The sequence below is a fragment of the Falco punctatus genome (genome assembly GCF_963210335.1).
Source record: "Falco punctatus genome assembly, chromosome: 1".
NCBI classification, from domain to species: domain Eukaryota; kingdom Metazoa; phylum Chordata; class Aves; order Falconiformes; family Falconidae; genus Falco; species Falco punctatus.
In genome coordinates this window covers 94031112-94047866 of record NC_137580.1, presented here as the reverse complement: position 1 = coordinate 94047866, position 16755 = coordinate 94031112, and the positions used below count along the sequence as shown (strand labels likewise).

Here is a 16755-nt window from a genome sequence, read left to right as displayed (position 1 = left end):
GCCAGGTAGCCGAGTGCTGTGCTTGCAGTATGTCCAGGGAAGAGCAGGACACATTAAAATGATTTCCTGGGTGAGACGTATCTGTGAAATGAACTTAACCGCTTTGTTGTGCAGATGGGAATGCAATGCAGTATTCTCATCTCTGTTTTTAGCAACGTGGGTGCTGGAGTAAAGCAGGATCCTGGGTTAAATTCTCAAGCCTGAGTTGCAAAGACTGTTTGAAGAGCTCCATTCATGTCTGCCCATCATAGCACCTTGACTACCAGTACCAAAATTTGTCAGTTTGCACTTGTCAGCGAAGAACATTATTTCCTTCTGTCAATTCCATGCTTGGTTTTTTTCTACTCTGTGTGAAACAATTCCTCAGCATTCCCTGCCAAGAAGGGATAGCATGAAAAGATCTGTTCGGTATTTTATCTGGTGGCAACTTCGAAGTTGTAGCTGCCTGAAAGAGCACCAGTGCTTTTGTTGGTGGTCCAAGTAACGGCACCGTAGTACATCAAATAGGCCAGGCCAGTTTACTGAAAATATAGTGCCTTGTCAGTGTAAAGACAGTGACTTTCAGATAAGGATGGGCATAAAAGCTTTTATCAGCAAAACAAGCGATTGCGAGGGATCACTACAGCACTTCTGAGAGTTTGACCATGAGCATGCTTTGTTTTTCTATCTAACACTCAGTCATACACTCAGCTCCACTCTGATGGCTAGCCCTACATAAACTAATTAATTTTCTTCAGCGTTTCTGCCCTGAGGTCAATAATACACAGTTATAAGCTTTTCATCTATGTATTATGTGTCATTATTTATTTTTTTTCCTCTCCCTTTTCTGGAAGGTGCCCAAGATCTAAACTGAGTGGCTTTGCCATGTTTTATCGGCATTTCCTACGAAGCATACACAGGAGCGACAGAAGTCTATGGGGCTGTTAGCCTGCACCTTTGCTGCTGCTCAGTTCTCTGATGTAAGTACTCATCGCTCTTCATTCTGCATAGCTACGCACTCTGCTGCTTTCTTGTGGGTCAGAGACACCTACATAAATATGCACACGCATTTTATGTGCGCCACACAATATGTGACGGGGAACGCATTGCTAGATAAATCTTGAAAGAATTCCATAAATGTTTTCTCTGTCTTTCTCTTTATTTAAGCAGCTGTAGAAATCGCTTGAAGCTCAAGGTCTAATTTTTCATCAGCTAATGTGCGTGGGACTGAGTGTGAGGATGCCGGCAGAGGCAGGACTGCCTCTCCTCAGATCTGGTTACAACACGTCAGGATCCTGTAGAAGCAAAAGGGAGAATACAATATGTGAATGTGAGAGTTGAGTACTCAATCATTGTAACACTGTTTTGATTCTGTTTTCGTTAGGGTTAGTCTGTACCCACACCTGTGCCCTAGCACAGTAACACCACATTGCACAGTGAGGTGGAGAGATCGCGGAGGCTGCAGCGATGCAGGGAAGTTGGTAAAATTTAGAATGTGAGTTGGAATCACATTAAAGATTAATGTGTAGTCTTAGCATCTGTTCCTCCTTTGTAGGATATCTGCACTTTTAATTTTTAAGCATGTCTTAGCCTCAGCCTGGGAAGAGAGATACTATAACCAAGAGAATATACATTATTAACCTCAAAGCTTCCAGCTTAAGTCAGCTCCTACAGCCTCTAACATTCTGGTTTCTGAACAAGCAGATGAGCACCCACCACCCGGTCTGCAACACTGGCATGGTCCTGGGTTGGGATGACTCCAGGGGTCGTTTTAATACAGCAGATGGATGCACGCCCTTAGTTCGGTAGTTTGTAATTATCATATAATGCTTATACCGACTCATCAAAGATCACTGGTGCCTGCAACGTAATCTCAAGGAAGATACAGTTTCTAGTTCTTATCTTGGAAAAGTGGCCACTAAGTGTATGCAAGTACCATAGGACAAAGTCCCTGACTTACACAGTAAATTATTTACGCTACTTTATTCGGGTGAGAATGTAGTTTCCTAGCTAGCTGCACAGTGTTACGAAGGACCTTAAACAAGTTCAAAGCACCTTTTGAATGGTTTAGCTGGAATAATTTTTAACAGCTGACTTTTAACAGCATTCAAGATGGATACCCAGGTAACTTTAATTATTAGTGGCTATAGTGATAGAAGTATTAGCAGCTAGGTAGAGATGTACTTCCATATGACATTTCTATTAACTGCATTAGTAAATATTTGAGTAGTGCATTTCCATAGGCTAGATGATGGTAAAATGATTTTGAAATAATAATATTTTTATAAAGTACGCAACTGATGTAGTTCAGTCACAAATATCTAGACTCATTTCAAAAACTTCATGGTGCGAAAGTGTGTGTTGTGTTTAGCTTGGACAATACGCCTTCAGCAGTAAGAACGACTTTTATCCTTTTATCCATTCAGAAATGTTCACTTTCCATCTCTGCTGGCTATTTTAATTTAGCGGACTTCAACAAAGAAATTTCTTGGAAGCTGTGACTGGTGTGACATCTCACTTGCATGCTAATGAAGTCTTGACAGAGGAGATGACAGATGGAACTCCAGGATGAAACCAGCTACTTTTTTCCAACAAGATCCTAAAATGAAAAGTTTTATAACAGCTCTTGCAGTTAAGGTGCAGGTTTCTTGACGTCTGATGATGACTTTCTCTTGCCATAGACTGTAGCAAAACTTCCAGGGAAAGTTCTGTAAGACCTCTGTAGCAGTACTGCATCACTAACACAGTCTGTTCTCTTAAATAGTCCTGTTTAGTCCTCCTAAACGCTTAGGAAGTTCTGAAGCTGGCCTGTTTGGACCACGCTCATAGTCTTGGTGCAGCACTCTGCCTCCGGCAATCTCTGACAAATCTCATTATGAAACCTGGTGATGGTTTTTGTAGGACAGACATCCAGGTAACCTTGGCATTTCTTGGTCCAGAGCTGACTCGTAAGCCAACGCATGACATGGTGAAATTCTTGTGATCTGCTTGGCAAACATTGCACTTGCTGCAAAATAACTTGGATAATCTTCCATTTATCTATTGAGCATCAGGGTGTCGAGACCTGCTCAAAGGGAAAAAGCTTCCTTTGCGCCTGCTTTTCTTCTCTTCCCCCCGGAAGATTGTTGTCGGTGTTTGGGAGGGACAAGAGAGTTCACATGCACGATGCATGGCGTGAAGGTCAGCTGTGCGGCAGAGGTGGTATCATCGGAGGAACCATGGTCGAAAAGCTTCGCAGGGAGCTGCTGCATCAAGTGATTGCGTTGGAGAGAGTCAGCTTGGCATAGAAGGAGAGGGAGGCCCTTGCAGGCTGGGGGGGGCTTGAAGTAAGGTGTGACACTGAGTTGCTGGGGAGAGGAGCCAAAGCAAAGGTGGTCAGCTGTGAGCAGCGGCAGCAGCGGCGGCGCGGAGCAGAGGGAGCAGAGGTAGGAGCCAGGCCGGAGCTCTGCAGCTGGCACTGTGAAGACCAAATGACAGAGCTTGATGCTGAAGCCAAAGAGAAGTAAGCAAAGAATTCCCAAACAGAAGGTGACAGATGCAGAATGTAATAGAGTGTTTGAGCTGCGTATGCTGCGTTAGAGAGAGAAATACAGTGACCAAAGGCAAGAGAGGATTTAATTTTTAATTAGCCATAATTAATTCCTTCCACATCTTATGTCTGGTGATAACACAGAGTGAAAGGAAGTAATAGTGGGTTTGCCTCAATGTGTCATAGTACCAGCGAGGGAGACAAAGGGATCTATTTTAGTGACTTGAAGTACTGACTGCTGAACTCGGAGGTGATGTGGGTGTCTGGCTGCACAACGATCCTTTTAAATCTATGGGGAATTTTGCTTGTTGCAACACTGAAAGGTTTTTTTACTTTGCATGTGCTTTTCAGTGCTGCTGCTCAATAGTGCATGGTCTAGCTGAATCAGAGACAGCAGAGCCCCCCTGTTCAGTGATCCAAACTTCAGCATAAATCTAAGGATAGTCCATGGGATGTGCTAGGTACCTTGCTGCTGAGGCTTTAAACTGATATAGGAATGAAGAAATTTCTTTTTAATAATAGTTGCAGGAAGCTTGGAAAGATTTCTTCCTTGGGGGAAAAAAAAAAAGATTTTTTTTTTATTCAATTATTTAAAAAAACCCTAATTCCTATCTTTCCCTTTTAATATCTATTTGTTTGACAGATCCAGACTTATTAACAGCTTTTGGTAGCTGGGGGCTTTTGCAACTTTGCTGTGAAAGTTTTCCGTCCCACTGTTGTACTATGTGATAGATATTTGACATAAATTACAGTTACCAGGAAAAAAAAAAATGCCCAAAGGAAAACTCATTTGCTCTTGTCAGGTAACACCGTGCAGCTTCTTTGGCCCTACTGATGTTAAACCTGCTCCTTCTTTATTCATCCTTCCTGGAAAAAACAGGCAGGACCTGCATTTCTCATTTCAAAAAATCCAAAGCAGCATTACCCTGCTCCTTCTTCTCATTTTATCCTTTGGAAGGTCAGCTTTAAAGACCATAAAATCAGCACAGTAATCCTAACAGGATCCGTGGGTAATTCCTCGGGCAGTAGCCATTGTTTATCCCCACCCCATGTTTCACCAGCTCCAGAGCCCTCGTGTTGTGACAGTGCTCGGGTGTCCCCAAGCCCTCTTGGCACGCCACCGGCTCCTTGTTCCCAGAACAGCATATTAACTGGCTGTAATCTGCCGGGGACAGGAGCAACATCCTCCTGTTTGCTAAGGATTGAATGCTGGATTTGCAAAGGAGCTGCAAGGTGTAGAGGAATTTCTCCAATTTGAAATCAAGCCTGCTTTCCTCTCTGGAGGGAATGAATGGGCGCTGGGCTGGGGCACCGCGGGGCTTTTTGGGGAGCAGGGGCGGGACATGGCCACCTGCCATGAAAATGGAGATTTTACAAACATAATGAAAGGCGAAACAAAGAAAACATTCTCTACAACTTGAGCTGCTGAGAAGCAAACAGCAACTTACATATGGCTTGGGTTTGGCATGGCCTTTATTTGTACCCTTAGACAGGACTCCCTATCTAGTTATTTACTGTATGAATGACACCAGACAGAAGGACAGCAAAGGGGCCGAGCGCGCTCGCTGCTGCGATAATCGTCATCGTTTTCTGTGCTGCACGGGGCCCTGAACATGAACAGACCGATGGCTGCAGGTGCAACGCAGGAACGGCTCCTGGCTTCTCCTCTCTCCCCACGTCTGTGGCTTTTCTTCCCTTTCCTCTCTTTGCTCAGCACCTAGCAGCAAGGAAATAGCCGGGTTGATTGCCAGGATAATTTTCATTTGCTGTAAATAGTCCTCTGTGAGAAGAGCTCTTACAGGAAAGACTCACGGGTTCATAAAGGCAACACATTTTTTTCCTCCAAGCCCCCCTCTGTTTTATTTTTTTAGATGTAAAGCATTTACTTCTAAATCACTGTAGTTATTTCTACTTCCCCAAATAACATGCAGCTCTCAGTATAAAATACAAGATAAATAATGTATAAAGCTACTTATGCCTTTGTATGAAACTCTTTAAAAGTTGCTCATTTGAGACAGGTGTAATTTTCGAGAGAAGAATGTGTACTTTAACAAGTAATGGTTTCTGATTCAAACATGCACCTAAATTCAAGAATTTTGTGTCATCTCCTAATATGCTGTAGTAAAATACAAAGGCATCTGCTGAAAATTCGGTCTTATATTTGTTAGCCTGCAGCTATGTTACCGTCTAACTTTTGACAGCAGTTACCTAAACTATTTGGAGAGGGATTATTGTTTAAAAATTCAAGCATTGTGCACAAAAATGTGCTTGTATCAGAATATACATTTCTGTATATTTTCTTTTATCCTTGTTAAACACAAATAAAATAATTTCATACAGAAAACATCATGCTTCGTTTATAAATACTGCCAGTAGAGTAAACCAAAACTGCCTTTCTTCTTTCCTAGGTGAGGAAAAATAACAAGATTTTATAGCAATTGTACCACAGTGGTTGTTTTGTTAAGGATGAAGTCTCAAAAGTGATTAGTGTTTTGTTGCTTCTTTAAAACATGCCTCTTTGCTCACCTGTTTTTCCTATTTGAACAGGCGTTCCCTGTTTCAGATGATTGTGTTTCCCCCTGCCAGCCATTCTGTAGCCTTTTAACCATAAGGGCAAACAGCTGAGTCGCCTCTGCCTCCAGCCTGCTCTGCTGTGGCAATATATCATATATTTTTTGAAGGTCATATATTTTTTGAGGGTGGGTAGTTTTGTGTTTGGGGAGGGAATTTGTTTTTTCTCTTTCCTGCTTGGCTTGTTTTAGGCTTTTTTTTTTTTTTTTTTTTAATGATGTGGAGGAAGCAGGGATAAGTTCAGAGCTTATTGTAAGGGTTTATGCTTGTGTGTGCTTTAAAATGAGAATTTCTGGCTAAATGAGGGAGGATAACTGTCTTAGTGAACTGGTACCTGGCTTGTGCTGTGTAGGCAGCAGTGGTTTTCTTCCCTCTCAAAGGAAGAGAGGTAGAACAGTTTCTGGGGTGTTCTGGAGGGGATGGTGTGACTGAAGGAGGAGGGAAGGAGCTGGCTTTCACCTGCTTAGAGAAGAAAGGAATTTATTTTATGATCAGTGGAGAAAGGAGTTTGCGACACGTGCACCAGAATGCCTGGTAACTTGTATATGACTGCTTGAGGACCCTTGATCTTTATTTAAAAAACAGGAACAGAATTACTGTTTATAACAACTTTTATCGGGCGACCCTGATGGGTTGGTCCTGCTGCACGCAGGATGCTGGAGATCCCCACCACCACCTTTTATACTTGCTATGGCGTAAAAAATAACTTAGACGCTGTAAGAGGAATCACTGTACTCCTTTGTGCTCCTTCCTTTTCCATCTTCCCTGTCCCCATTGCTGTAACAACTCGATAACAGAGCGCTCGCCTTCTCTCTCACTCGGTTTGAGCTGCAGGCAGGGATGGAGGTTTCTCGCAGGTAGCGTGGCCAGACCCTTCCTACCCTCAAAAACAGCTGTTAAAGTATCGTGAGAGGTAGTAAAAGGATGTCTTCTGAAGATAAGACTCTTTCTTTTACATACATTTCTCCTGCATTAGGTCTCACCGGACTGTTTGCTACTTACTGCTGCAGGTGGCTGCAGAGCAGACCTGGTCCGTGCGCCCCTGTGCCAGGCTGGTGGGTGGGATGTGGGGGGCTCTCCTGTGACTTCAGATGGTAGTTTCCAGAATGCAGCAATTATGTGGCCTATTGATAATGTCTTTGTGCTTGACTCTGGAATTTAAATGCTTGTTAGCAAAGCTCTTTGTGTGCAAGGGGGTCCAGGAAAACTAAAACAAGAAGGAAGGTCTGATAAAGATGTTTTCTGGATCAATCTGAGGGAGGTTTGCTATTTGTTCCCAAGAATGTTCCCCGCTCTTTGTGCCTGCCTCTCCAGGCTTTGTTGAAATATTACACTTGCCAGTAAATTTGCAACTAGGCAATGAGTCAGTGCTTGCAGCCTCTTGAGATGTGCCCTCTGAGTTCCTCCTACCTGCATCCGAAACTGCAGTCTTGGCATCTGATGCTACTTCAAGCCTGACGAGCCAGGCCCAGAGTAAGTGCATGCTCTAAATTAACGTGAGCGTTTGGGTGACCTTGGCTGTAATTCATGTGAATTAGACCTTGCCTTGCAGCCTCTGCAAGTTTCATAGTTGTTAGTTATCAAAGTAGCCCCTGATTATTTTTTTGGGGGGGGAGGGGGGCTCTTGTGCAAAGATAAGGACGGGCTTTTGCTGTGAGAACTTGAGTTGTAATCTTGTTTTGGAAAACAATTTGTCGTCCCAGGCGTCATTCATCTTGTCTGCTTTCAGTTTTGACTCTGACTTGTCACCTCCCTTGAGAGGAATGATGACACAGGCCAGCTTCTCTTTGTTTTCTGACGCCCAAAGGATTTTCTCACTGGGGTTTGTGTTGGAACACTGCTACAGGGGATGTGATAGCAACACTTATTTTATCTGTGCCCTTCTTGCTGTGTCCAGAAGTACGTGTTTGGGTACAATTTTCCTCTAGTTCTTTCTTCTGACTGACTGTCTTAGATGCTCAGTTGTGTTTCAGTAAAACTCAGCAGTGCACTAAGGAGTCATGAGTTTTTGCTGGGGTTTTTTTGTTGGGGTTTTTTTTTTTTTTTTCTATCTGGGATTCATGATAAGAATGAAGATTTGTGATTGTGAAAACCCCTGTGTTCCAACAGCAAAGGCCAGGGTTTGAGACATCTCTGCAACCTGGCTGGAGGGCTGGACCTCCTGCTCGGAATGCCACGCGGCTGGAGAGGTTCCCCTGTCTCCCGTTCTTATGCCAAGAAGGGAATAATTATTTGTTTGCTCTGAGCAGCCCAAGTCCTGACTGAGACCAAACAAGCAATAACTGTAAATACAGAGGGACTGTGACCTAATCCAGGCAGAGGAAATACCTGTTGCATCTTCTCTGTAGCTTGGTTGGAGGGCTTGCTTTGAGGATTTTCCAGGGCTGGCCTTGTCCTGTTGTGTGTTCTCTGTAGTTATTGGAGAAAAATCCCGTGCTCCGGCCAACGCAGAAGGCATTGTGGCAAAGTGGCTCTTCCTGTTCATCTGCAAGAGTTTTGAATGCATGAGCTTAGTGTCATTTGATGCTGCTCTCCCTGTAACGTATGGGCTGTCAGATACTCCAGGACTGTCCTTCTCCTTCCTCAAAGTTGAATAAATCAGCTCTCCCTTATTTCCAGAAGCTTTAACTCCGGATGTTAGCTTTCCAGCTGGAAATCCTGTGCTCTTATTAGCTAGGGAATACATTTAAAGGAGCTCATCTACAATTTATGCTTTCTAATAAGATGTCCTGTTCTGCAATTAATAAAGATTCAGGATTTATTAAAGAGCTGCCTCTGGTCCAGCAGCAGCAGTAAATCTAAGCACGTCAGTACTGGAGAAAACTCTGGCATTTATACCTAAAAAGCAGTGACTGAGGGGGAGGGCAGTTGAGTGTCTGTGTTCTGCCCTGACAGGATTTGTAGCTGGATTTTTCCATGGTCTTAAATTTCCCGAGGGAGGTGGGATTGCTGTTGCTTTCCCTGCTCATCAAGCCAGCGCATCTGGGGCGCGAGGGCAAGAGCAGCGTTTCGGGCAGCATCCCTGCCGCCTGCAAAGTGGGCTGATAAAACCCAAGGATCTCGCCTAGCGGTTGTTAATTAAAAGGTTATAGAGGAATGTTTTACCCTTTAGGTCAGGTGCCTGGTGACAGCGCTGGTGTGAACGGGAATCCCAGAGGTGAACCGCAGTGTTTTGGGGCGAGAAGGGCTGTTTGCACTAACCTGGTCCAGAAGAGCAGGCTTGCTGGCACTAACCCCAAATTTTGAGCTGCTCGCATTAACCTGACAGGCAATTGTTTTATTAAAGCTGACGTGCTGAATGGGACTCTTTTTAATTAAATTCTTTACCTGTCTCGTTGTGTTAAAGTGGGGAAAGGGGAAGTGGGGGAGAGGAGCGAGCAGGGCGAGCGATGGCAGGTGGAACCAAACGTCAGCACCGGTTTCAAGCCTTGAACCACCCGGCGCGGCCGATGTAGACCCCGCGTAACAAGAAAGAGTTGCTAAGAACAAATCTCTATTGTTCCCCGTCATCTTTAAATGAGTGTCAAAGTAGGCAGGGGGGCTTTGACCGTTAACCGCACAATTTAGCCTGCCCGTTGTGTCCGGCAGCCCCCACCGCCTTGGAGTTTCTCGGATGAGAAAAGGCGGCCTCAGCCCCTTATAAATGGGCCAACTCTTCTCCTTTGTGTGCAGACTGCCCAGTGTGAAATCTGCAGTGACGTTAAATGTTTTCTAATGAATAATTACTGAAAGGAAATGGAGGAATATATGTGTAATGGATTGTAGCGCATTAAAATGTTTTATTTTGGGCACAAAAATGTTGTCCTTCACCAGCGCCGCGATTGTTTCAGGAAGCCTTTTGTGGGGGTTTGATTCTCAATGGATTATCTGTGAGCGCTTGCATTTCAAATAGAAATCAAAAGGGTCCTTTGGCAAACTAATGTTTTTCAAAATGGCAGCCATGAAGCCCATTTAGTATTTAAAGTTTGGGTTTTAAAGAAATGTTTGAACTCGGGAGATTTTCTCACTTTTTTTTTCTTTCTTTTGATTTATGAAAGTGAAGTGGTTCACCTCGACCTCTCCTCTATTGAGAAAGACAGACAGTCACCCTTTAACAAGTCTATAGCAGACTATGCCCTGGAGACAGACAAGAAGCCTTAAGAACTGTTGGCGTTTCCCTAGGCTCTTGATTAACCTTAAAACCCTCTTATTCTGTATTCTTTTGAAAAGAAATTAGGTTACAATGTGTAGATTTTTCCGCGGTATAGCTGTGTTTATGAATTCTCTTGCCTTGGAAAGTGGAACTAGATCTCCACCAAGTTCCTTGTTACAGACCCGAGATGTCCCTTTCCTACGGTGCTGCCGCTGCCTTTGCAAGCACGATGTATAGCGTGGCAGTTTCGTTATGAATGGGAAAGAGGTTTCCAGAGTTATAGGGGTCATTGAAATATCTAAAAATCATCTCATCTTTTTGTTGGCTTTGCTGCAATGGGATGACCGTAACTTGGCCACTTGGTGGAGATCTAGTCTGCTTTAATCTGGTTTATGGTGCGGTTCTCATTTATCTGCAAATTACCCTGAACAGATTAATTCTTATGAGCCACGCCAAAGTTTCCACAGGAGGAGGACAGCGTTTCCCTGTCGCCCTGGGCTCACTGTTATACTTGGGTGGTGATGTATTGCTCCGCATCCTATTGCCAAGCAGAGAGCTGTGGGATGGTGTGGATTCTCTTTGAGGATGAAGGGATGGGGTCCTGGCTTCTCCTGGAGCAGACACCATGCAGGCAGCTGCCTGTAGCCCCCTTCCAGCAGCCCTACGGCATGCTGTAATCTTGACCTTGAGGTCACTGCCGGAGACGTGGGTGCTGCGACCTGTCCGTGCTCTCCTGCTGACCTCGCCAAGCAGGCTCTTACAGAACAGCTCGCTCGCTCTCTGCCACTTTTTTTACGGTCAAGCACTGTCGCTGCCCTTTTGGCCAGCTTCTCTGGAGACCCTTAGGTGGAGGAAGGTGGGGCAGAGCCCAAGGGGTTTCCTTGCTGTAATCCTTGCAGTGCTGCCATCCACTTTGCAGGACTCCTAATGAGCAAATTCCTGTTGCGCACAAGGGGTGCAGGACTGGGTCAAGGAGTGCTGCCTCTTGCAGCAAAGGACTATTGCCAAAACAGAGCTCTGACGTTTCGAAAGGAATCTGTATCAGCAGCGTTGCTCCAAGCTCATCTGTCCTGGGCAAACCCGAGACTCTTGTGTCTATTTTAAATCGGGTGGCTCCAGAGATGCCTGCTCACTGCACCACGTTCCCGTGGCACGAATTTGATTTCCTTACGTCTCGGGGGAGTAACAACAGAAGAACAGGCAAAAAGGTCGTAAAAGTTTGGTATCGCAGCAGATTTCCAAGGATGCCAGCTGGGGACAAAGCTGAACAAATAGACTGAACTGTGCTTTAGGGTCGCAGTGCCCAGTGCTAGATAAGGCTCTGGGTTTTGGAGGGGGTGCAAATGGGAAGCTTTTTTGGCAGAGATCATAAACCAAGTGTGTTCCTGTTGGTAAGAACTACCTTTGCATTACCAAAACCTGATTCTGCTGGGAAATGGACAGTTCTAAATAAACTGTCTGTTAAACAGGCTTTTCTTTCTGCCTCTCTATAAACACATACATTATTGAGCAGGGTTTATTTTAAGCTTTGAATGTTCTTGTTTGTAATCAGTGTTTATTAGCTGAGGACAAGACAGAGATGCCTTGGCCCAACTCGGCTCCCTGGGTCCTGCTGTTTGCCTTTCTTCATCGATGACATTGAGCCATGAAGTAAGGGATCTAATTTCTAAATCTTGCTGCAAGACCAGGCGAGGAGATCTTGTGGTGCAGGAAGGGCTCTTCCACTTCTGTAGACCTTGGTCCCACTACAAGTCCCTTTAGGACACCCTCATTACTCAGTGAGGTTGGATTTGGGCGTAGAGCCTCTTAAGAGGGAGCTCCTTCCAGGAAAGATTTGAAGGAGGCTGGAAAGCATCATCCGAAGGATGGTTGAACAAGACAGAGAGGTCACTTGCCCGTGGCTCACCCGCTACCCAGGCGGAGGGGGTGTCATCTGTTGACAACTGTTTACGCAGAGAAGCAACCATGGGCAAAAATATTTGTTGTTATTGTCTGTGACTGCTGGGCAGAGGAGGAGAAAGGGGGATGTTGGCAGCAAGCTGAGTCCAGCCTGAGAAGTCATCTTTGGAGGGAGAAACTGCCTGTTGCGTATGAAAACAGGGATAATCGTGGTGACTGCACGTTAAAATGGGTTTTGCAGTGACCTCTAGTGGGAAGCCCAGCCGGGAGCTGTGGCAAGGGGGTGACATATTTTGTGCCTGGATTTGCTCGAATGGTCCGTGGGAAAGGTTAGAGTCCATCGCTTCATCTTCTAACTCCAGCCTTGCGGTGAGATCTTCAAATCCCACCCAGCAGTGCCGTCGGCGCAAACCTCATCGCAGCCTGAGCGCTGACAGCCTGTTCGATCCTTCATTAAAGGAGGAGGATGTCAGGATCCCACATCCCTGCCCCAGGAGGGAGGCCAGACACACGCTACTGGGTGTCAGGGGGGCTTAACTACAGCCCTGTTCACTCTTTGTGGAAGGAACGTGAGCTGGAGGAGCTGACAGGAGATGGCACACTGCGGCGGGGGGGCAGGTAAAGCAGGGGGGACGTGTCTGAAATAAACCCACTTCGGAGTTTGTAGGGGGGCGGTGAGGAAATCCAGCATCTCTGGCACACCTTGGGATGGTTTGAGGGGGGATGTGGGGGATCCCTGAGAAGAATTTTTTGGGTTTTTTTTGCTGCTGTTACGGTGGGAATTGGTGGCCCCAGTAAATCTGGTGGCTTGTGTGGCATTGCGCTGCAGGTGAGGGTGCTTCCCTGGCTGGGTGGGGAAGGGGCTCCTGGAAGGGTTGTGCCCACCTGAAGCTGTCATCTCTTCACGTTCGCATGCGTAGCATGGGTTGGGTTGGGTTTTTCCAGTGCTTCCAAAATAGCAGTGGCATCATAACCGGTCTTCCTCTTCCCCAGTACGTTAATCTCTGCTGTTCTATTGTGTTAAACCCACGAAACATCACAATAAACTCTGCAGCCTGTTGGAAAATGAAGTCCTGAGCCTCTGGTGAAGATAAGTAATTTTGCAAAGTGTCTTTTTTTTTTTTTAAATTATTTTCTAACTGTTCCTTGCCAGATCTTGCTTGTTACAGGCTGGTACAGACTTTGTGAAAGAAGCGAGCCTGTTGCTTCTGACCTTATTTGAGCCCTTTTTCAAGAACTGCGCATCTCATGAATTTGTGTTGTGATCCGACGTAGCTCCTTGTAGTTTCCATGTTGATAGACAAATCCCTGTGGGAAAAGAAAAAGCCCTCATTGTAGCGAGGGGGAGATTTTCTGATAGCGCTTGCATCTCAGTAGGCAAGAAAGGAATCTCCTGACTCTTAAGTGATGAGGAAAGGAAAATAATCCTTTAAAAAGAGCAGTGTCTTGCTGGGGTAATGCGCACTGATGAGTCCTGGGGCAGGTGTCTTACTGGTGGTGATGCCAGATAAGCACAAAACTTCCAGTAAACTTCCAGAAGGGGGGTGGGGGACAGGTTGGGGAATGGTGCTGTGATAATAAAATTGCCTGACTTCAGCAACAGCAAAATACGGAGAAAAATCTGAGCACAAAGTAGCCCAGAAAAGAGTTCGGGATTTTTGTCTGATGGGGGACAGTGTCACTTACGCATTAACATATGAGTGAGAGAACTGGGTTAAGGGAACCTGATGGGGTAGGTGGCCATGGGAGTTTCAGGCTTTTTCTTTCATGCTTCTCAGCTTGGAGAGAAGGTACGAGTCTCCTGTCCAGCTTATCCTGAGTGCTTTCTTGGGAGAACAAATTCACCTCAAGTTTATAGACTTCCTTTCTAGTGAAATAACAAACTCTACTCTCAGGCAGCCGCTATGCCATGACCAAACCAGAGTGCGAGAAATGACCATCAGCTGTTGTGGGGGGGGGGGGGGGGGGGGCAGGGGGGATGTTTTGGGGGGAATAGTTCAGGCTGTGATATGGTTTCAGTTCTGTACTGCCTTAGGTTAACCTCAATTTAAAGTTTTCAGTTTAAATTCTTTCTTTAGCCTGGTCCAGGATTTCCAGAGCAAGGTGGGCTGTGGGATGTTATTATTTTGGTTAATACTACATGTGTATTTAGCAAGTGAAGCTGCCCACATAATCACTTCGCCGATAATGATTCTGCCAAAAATCTGCTTTGCTCTGGGAGAAAAATCAAGTGATTTCTTACTCAGACTGTCAAAAATAACTTGGAATAACTGACAGCTGGAAAAAAACCCAACAGTCGAGAAAGACAGGAGGCTTTGTATGCTGTAAGCTCTAAATGAAGTGGTCCGGGATGCTCCGGAGGAGGCTGCTCCTCCCGTATGGCACATGAACACGTGGCAGTGGGACACGTGTGCACATGGTGTGGCGGGGATGTCTAGACGGGTCAAGTTCAGGATGTGATGGCTTCAGTGTGCTGATAGTGGTGTGGTACCCAAGGCTGCTATCGCCGAGCACTAGGTGCCTTGGCTTGCTGGGGGGAAGCGCTGACCATGCATGGGGCAGAGGGTCTGATGGGTGCTCATATTCCTGCAGCCAGGCCAAAGCTGCTGCTGCTGCTGCTTTAAAAATGATTTTGCAAGGAAATTCAAAGATATTTCTTACCTGGTAAGATGTGCTTGAGGTTGAGAACTCATTCAACAGCCCTGGCTTCATAGATTGGATTGCTTTTAATTCTTTGTTGCAGGATACTGATTTATTGCAGCCTGAACGTGCTTGATTTGAGAGATGCATGGCTTTACTGGTCTCGGGTGAGGGTAAATTCCTTCTCTTCCTGACCTGGAGCTAACAAACACCTGCTCTACTAAGTCTGATAGACGTTTGTCCAGCTTGGTCAGGCTGTAAGAAGGCTGTGTGCCCCCCCAGCCCAGTGGGTCCGCCTGACTGGTAGGGACTGGGCTCCAAGCTTAGCTGCCCTTGTAGCCAGATCAAGAAAGTCAAGACGATTAAGACACAATTTCCGTGCTAAATGGTGAAGAAACTATCAGGGCAAAAGAAATAACAAATTTCTACCTCTAAACTCTGGCATTTTGTTTATGAAATGTATATTTGTTTGTGTTAGATAAAAATATTAACCTTGCCGCAACTTATGCAGAGCAGATAAAGTGGTTTTAGAGGAAAAAACCACCTATCATTTGGTAACAAAAAATCTGTAATTGGGCTGCCAAATAATATGGAATACTGTTTGGATGGGATAGACACTTAATAAAAATGATTACTCTGGCAATTTGCTCTATAGCTGCCCATTTGTCTCCTTTGCAATACAGTGAAGTTACAAGATTGCTAAAAACGTTTGCAGAATAGATTTGTGATTTAGATATTGCCATGGCAACTCTGCTCCATCCAAACCCAGGTATGACTGGATGTTTTGTCATCTGTATGAGTCTAGGACAGGGAGACTGAAATGATTACTATTATCCCACATCATGATACGCTCTGAAAAGCAGTTCTGTCAAGATTTCCCATGAATTTGCAAAGCTATAATAATCTTTCTGGGGGATGTCACGACTGCTGGGGTGACTGGTGATGTGGGAACACCAGCACTAGCAAGCACTGCACGGGCTACTTGGTTTAGAGGCAAGTAGGAATGGGCATGACTAGTGGTTTGGAAATCTGTTAGGTTCATGAAGTCTGTACAATCAAATTAAATGTTTAATAGGACAATGAAAGGGAGATATTTTACTTTAACTCTTTTCATTCCCCCCCATGTTCGTCACTACATAGATATCAGGGGCAGTACAGGTATTGGTTTGAGAAGCTAAGGCATCCTTTATACTGTCCTCCAAACTGATGGAACCTGATCTAAGGACAAACACAACAAATGGATAAGATAAGCCATGTGCAGAGGAGGGGAAAAAAAAAAGTGTTATTAATGTTAAAGGAAAAAAAGCAGCTATCTTTCTGGCAGAAGAAAGAAGCAATCACATTCGTGTTATGCCACGGCTCAGGAGAAAGGAGGAATATCACCAACCCAGGGTGGGTAATGCCGTCAGCTGGAGGCAGTGGATGTAAAAGGCAAAAAAAAGCAGTTACCCGCATGTGAAGTTAGTTGCAGGTATGATTTATCTATGTTTAAGCTATGGTAGGATTTAAATAAGGTGCTTTCCGAATATCTTTCTCTCTGGAGTGTTGTGGTAACGTTACTGCTGGATGTAAATCTCCAAGCTCAAATCACTGTTCCAGTGTGGTAAACAGATGAACATAAGGACTAAAAATGAGACTAACATTAAAATTCCTGTTTAAAACCTGACTGTCCTGAGCTTCCCTCGTTCCTAAAGAATATTGTGCAGTTGGGTCTTTTGCTCCTCGTTTTAGTGAAACCCTGCTTCAAAATCCACCAAGCCTTAGTGTCCAAAGTGCTGTTATTTTCCACCAGGGCTGTGCAGGCTCATCCCAAAAGCTTACCTCCAGAGTCAGGGTTTGCCAAAGCTTAGCAGAAACATTTTACATTGAGCCTATTATTTGTAAAGCTTCTGCTTTAAAACAGATAAATAAATAAAATTAAAAAAAAAAAATAGAGGGGGCGAAGTGATGTGGCACTGCATGAACGGGCCATCGCTGTCTTTTTAATGCTTGTTCAAGATCTTAC

At 44.9% G+C, this 16755-nt stretch overlaps 1 protein-coding gene across 1 annotated transcript in view; it reads left to right on the top strand.

The window, feature by feature from the left end:
* The first annotated feature begins 832 nt into the window (after positions 1-832).
* The window catches only part of MYO1H (myosin IH), a 41595-nt gene continuing 25672 nt past the window's right edge, over positions 833-16755 (top strand). Inside the window, exon 1 of the mRNA XM_080373422.1 lies at positions 833-959. Within this exon, the coding sequence (XP_080229548.1) occupies positions 915-959 (45 nt within the window). The 5' untranslated portion in view covers positions 833-914. The remainder of the gene's footprint in view (positions 960-16755) is intronic.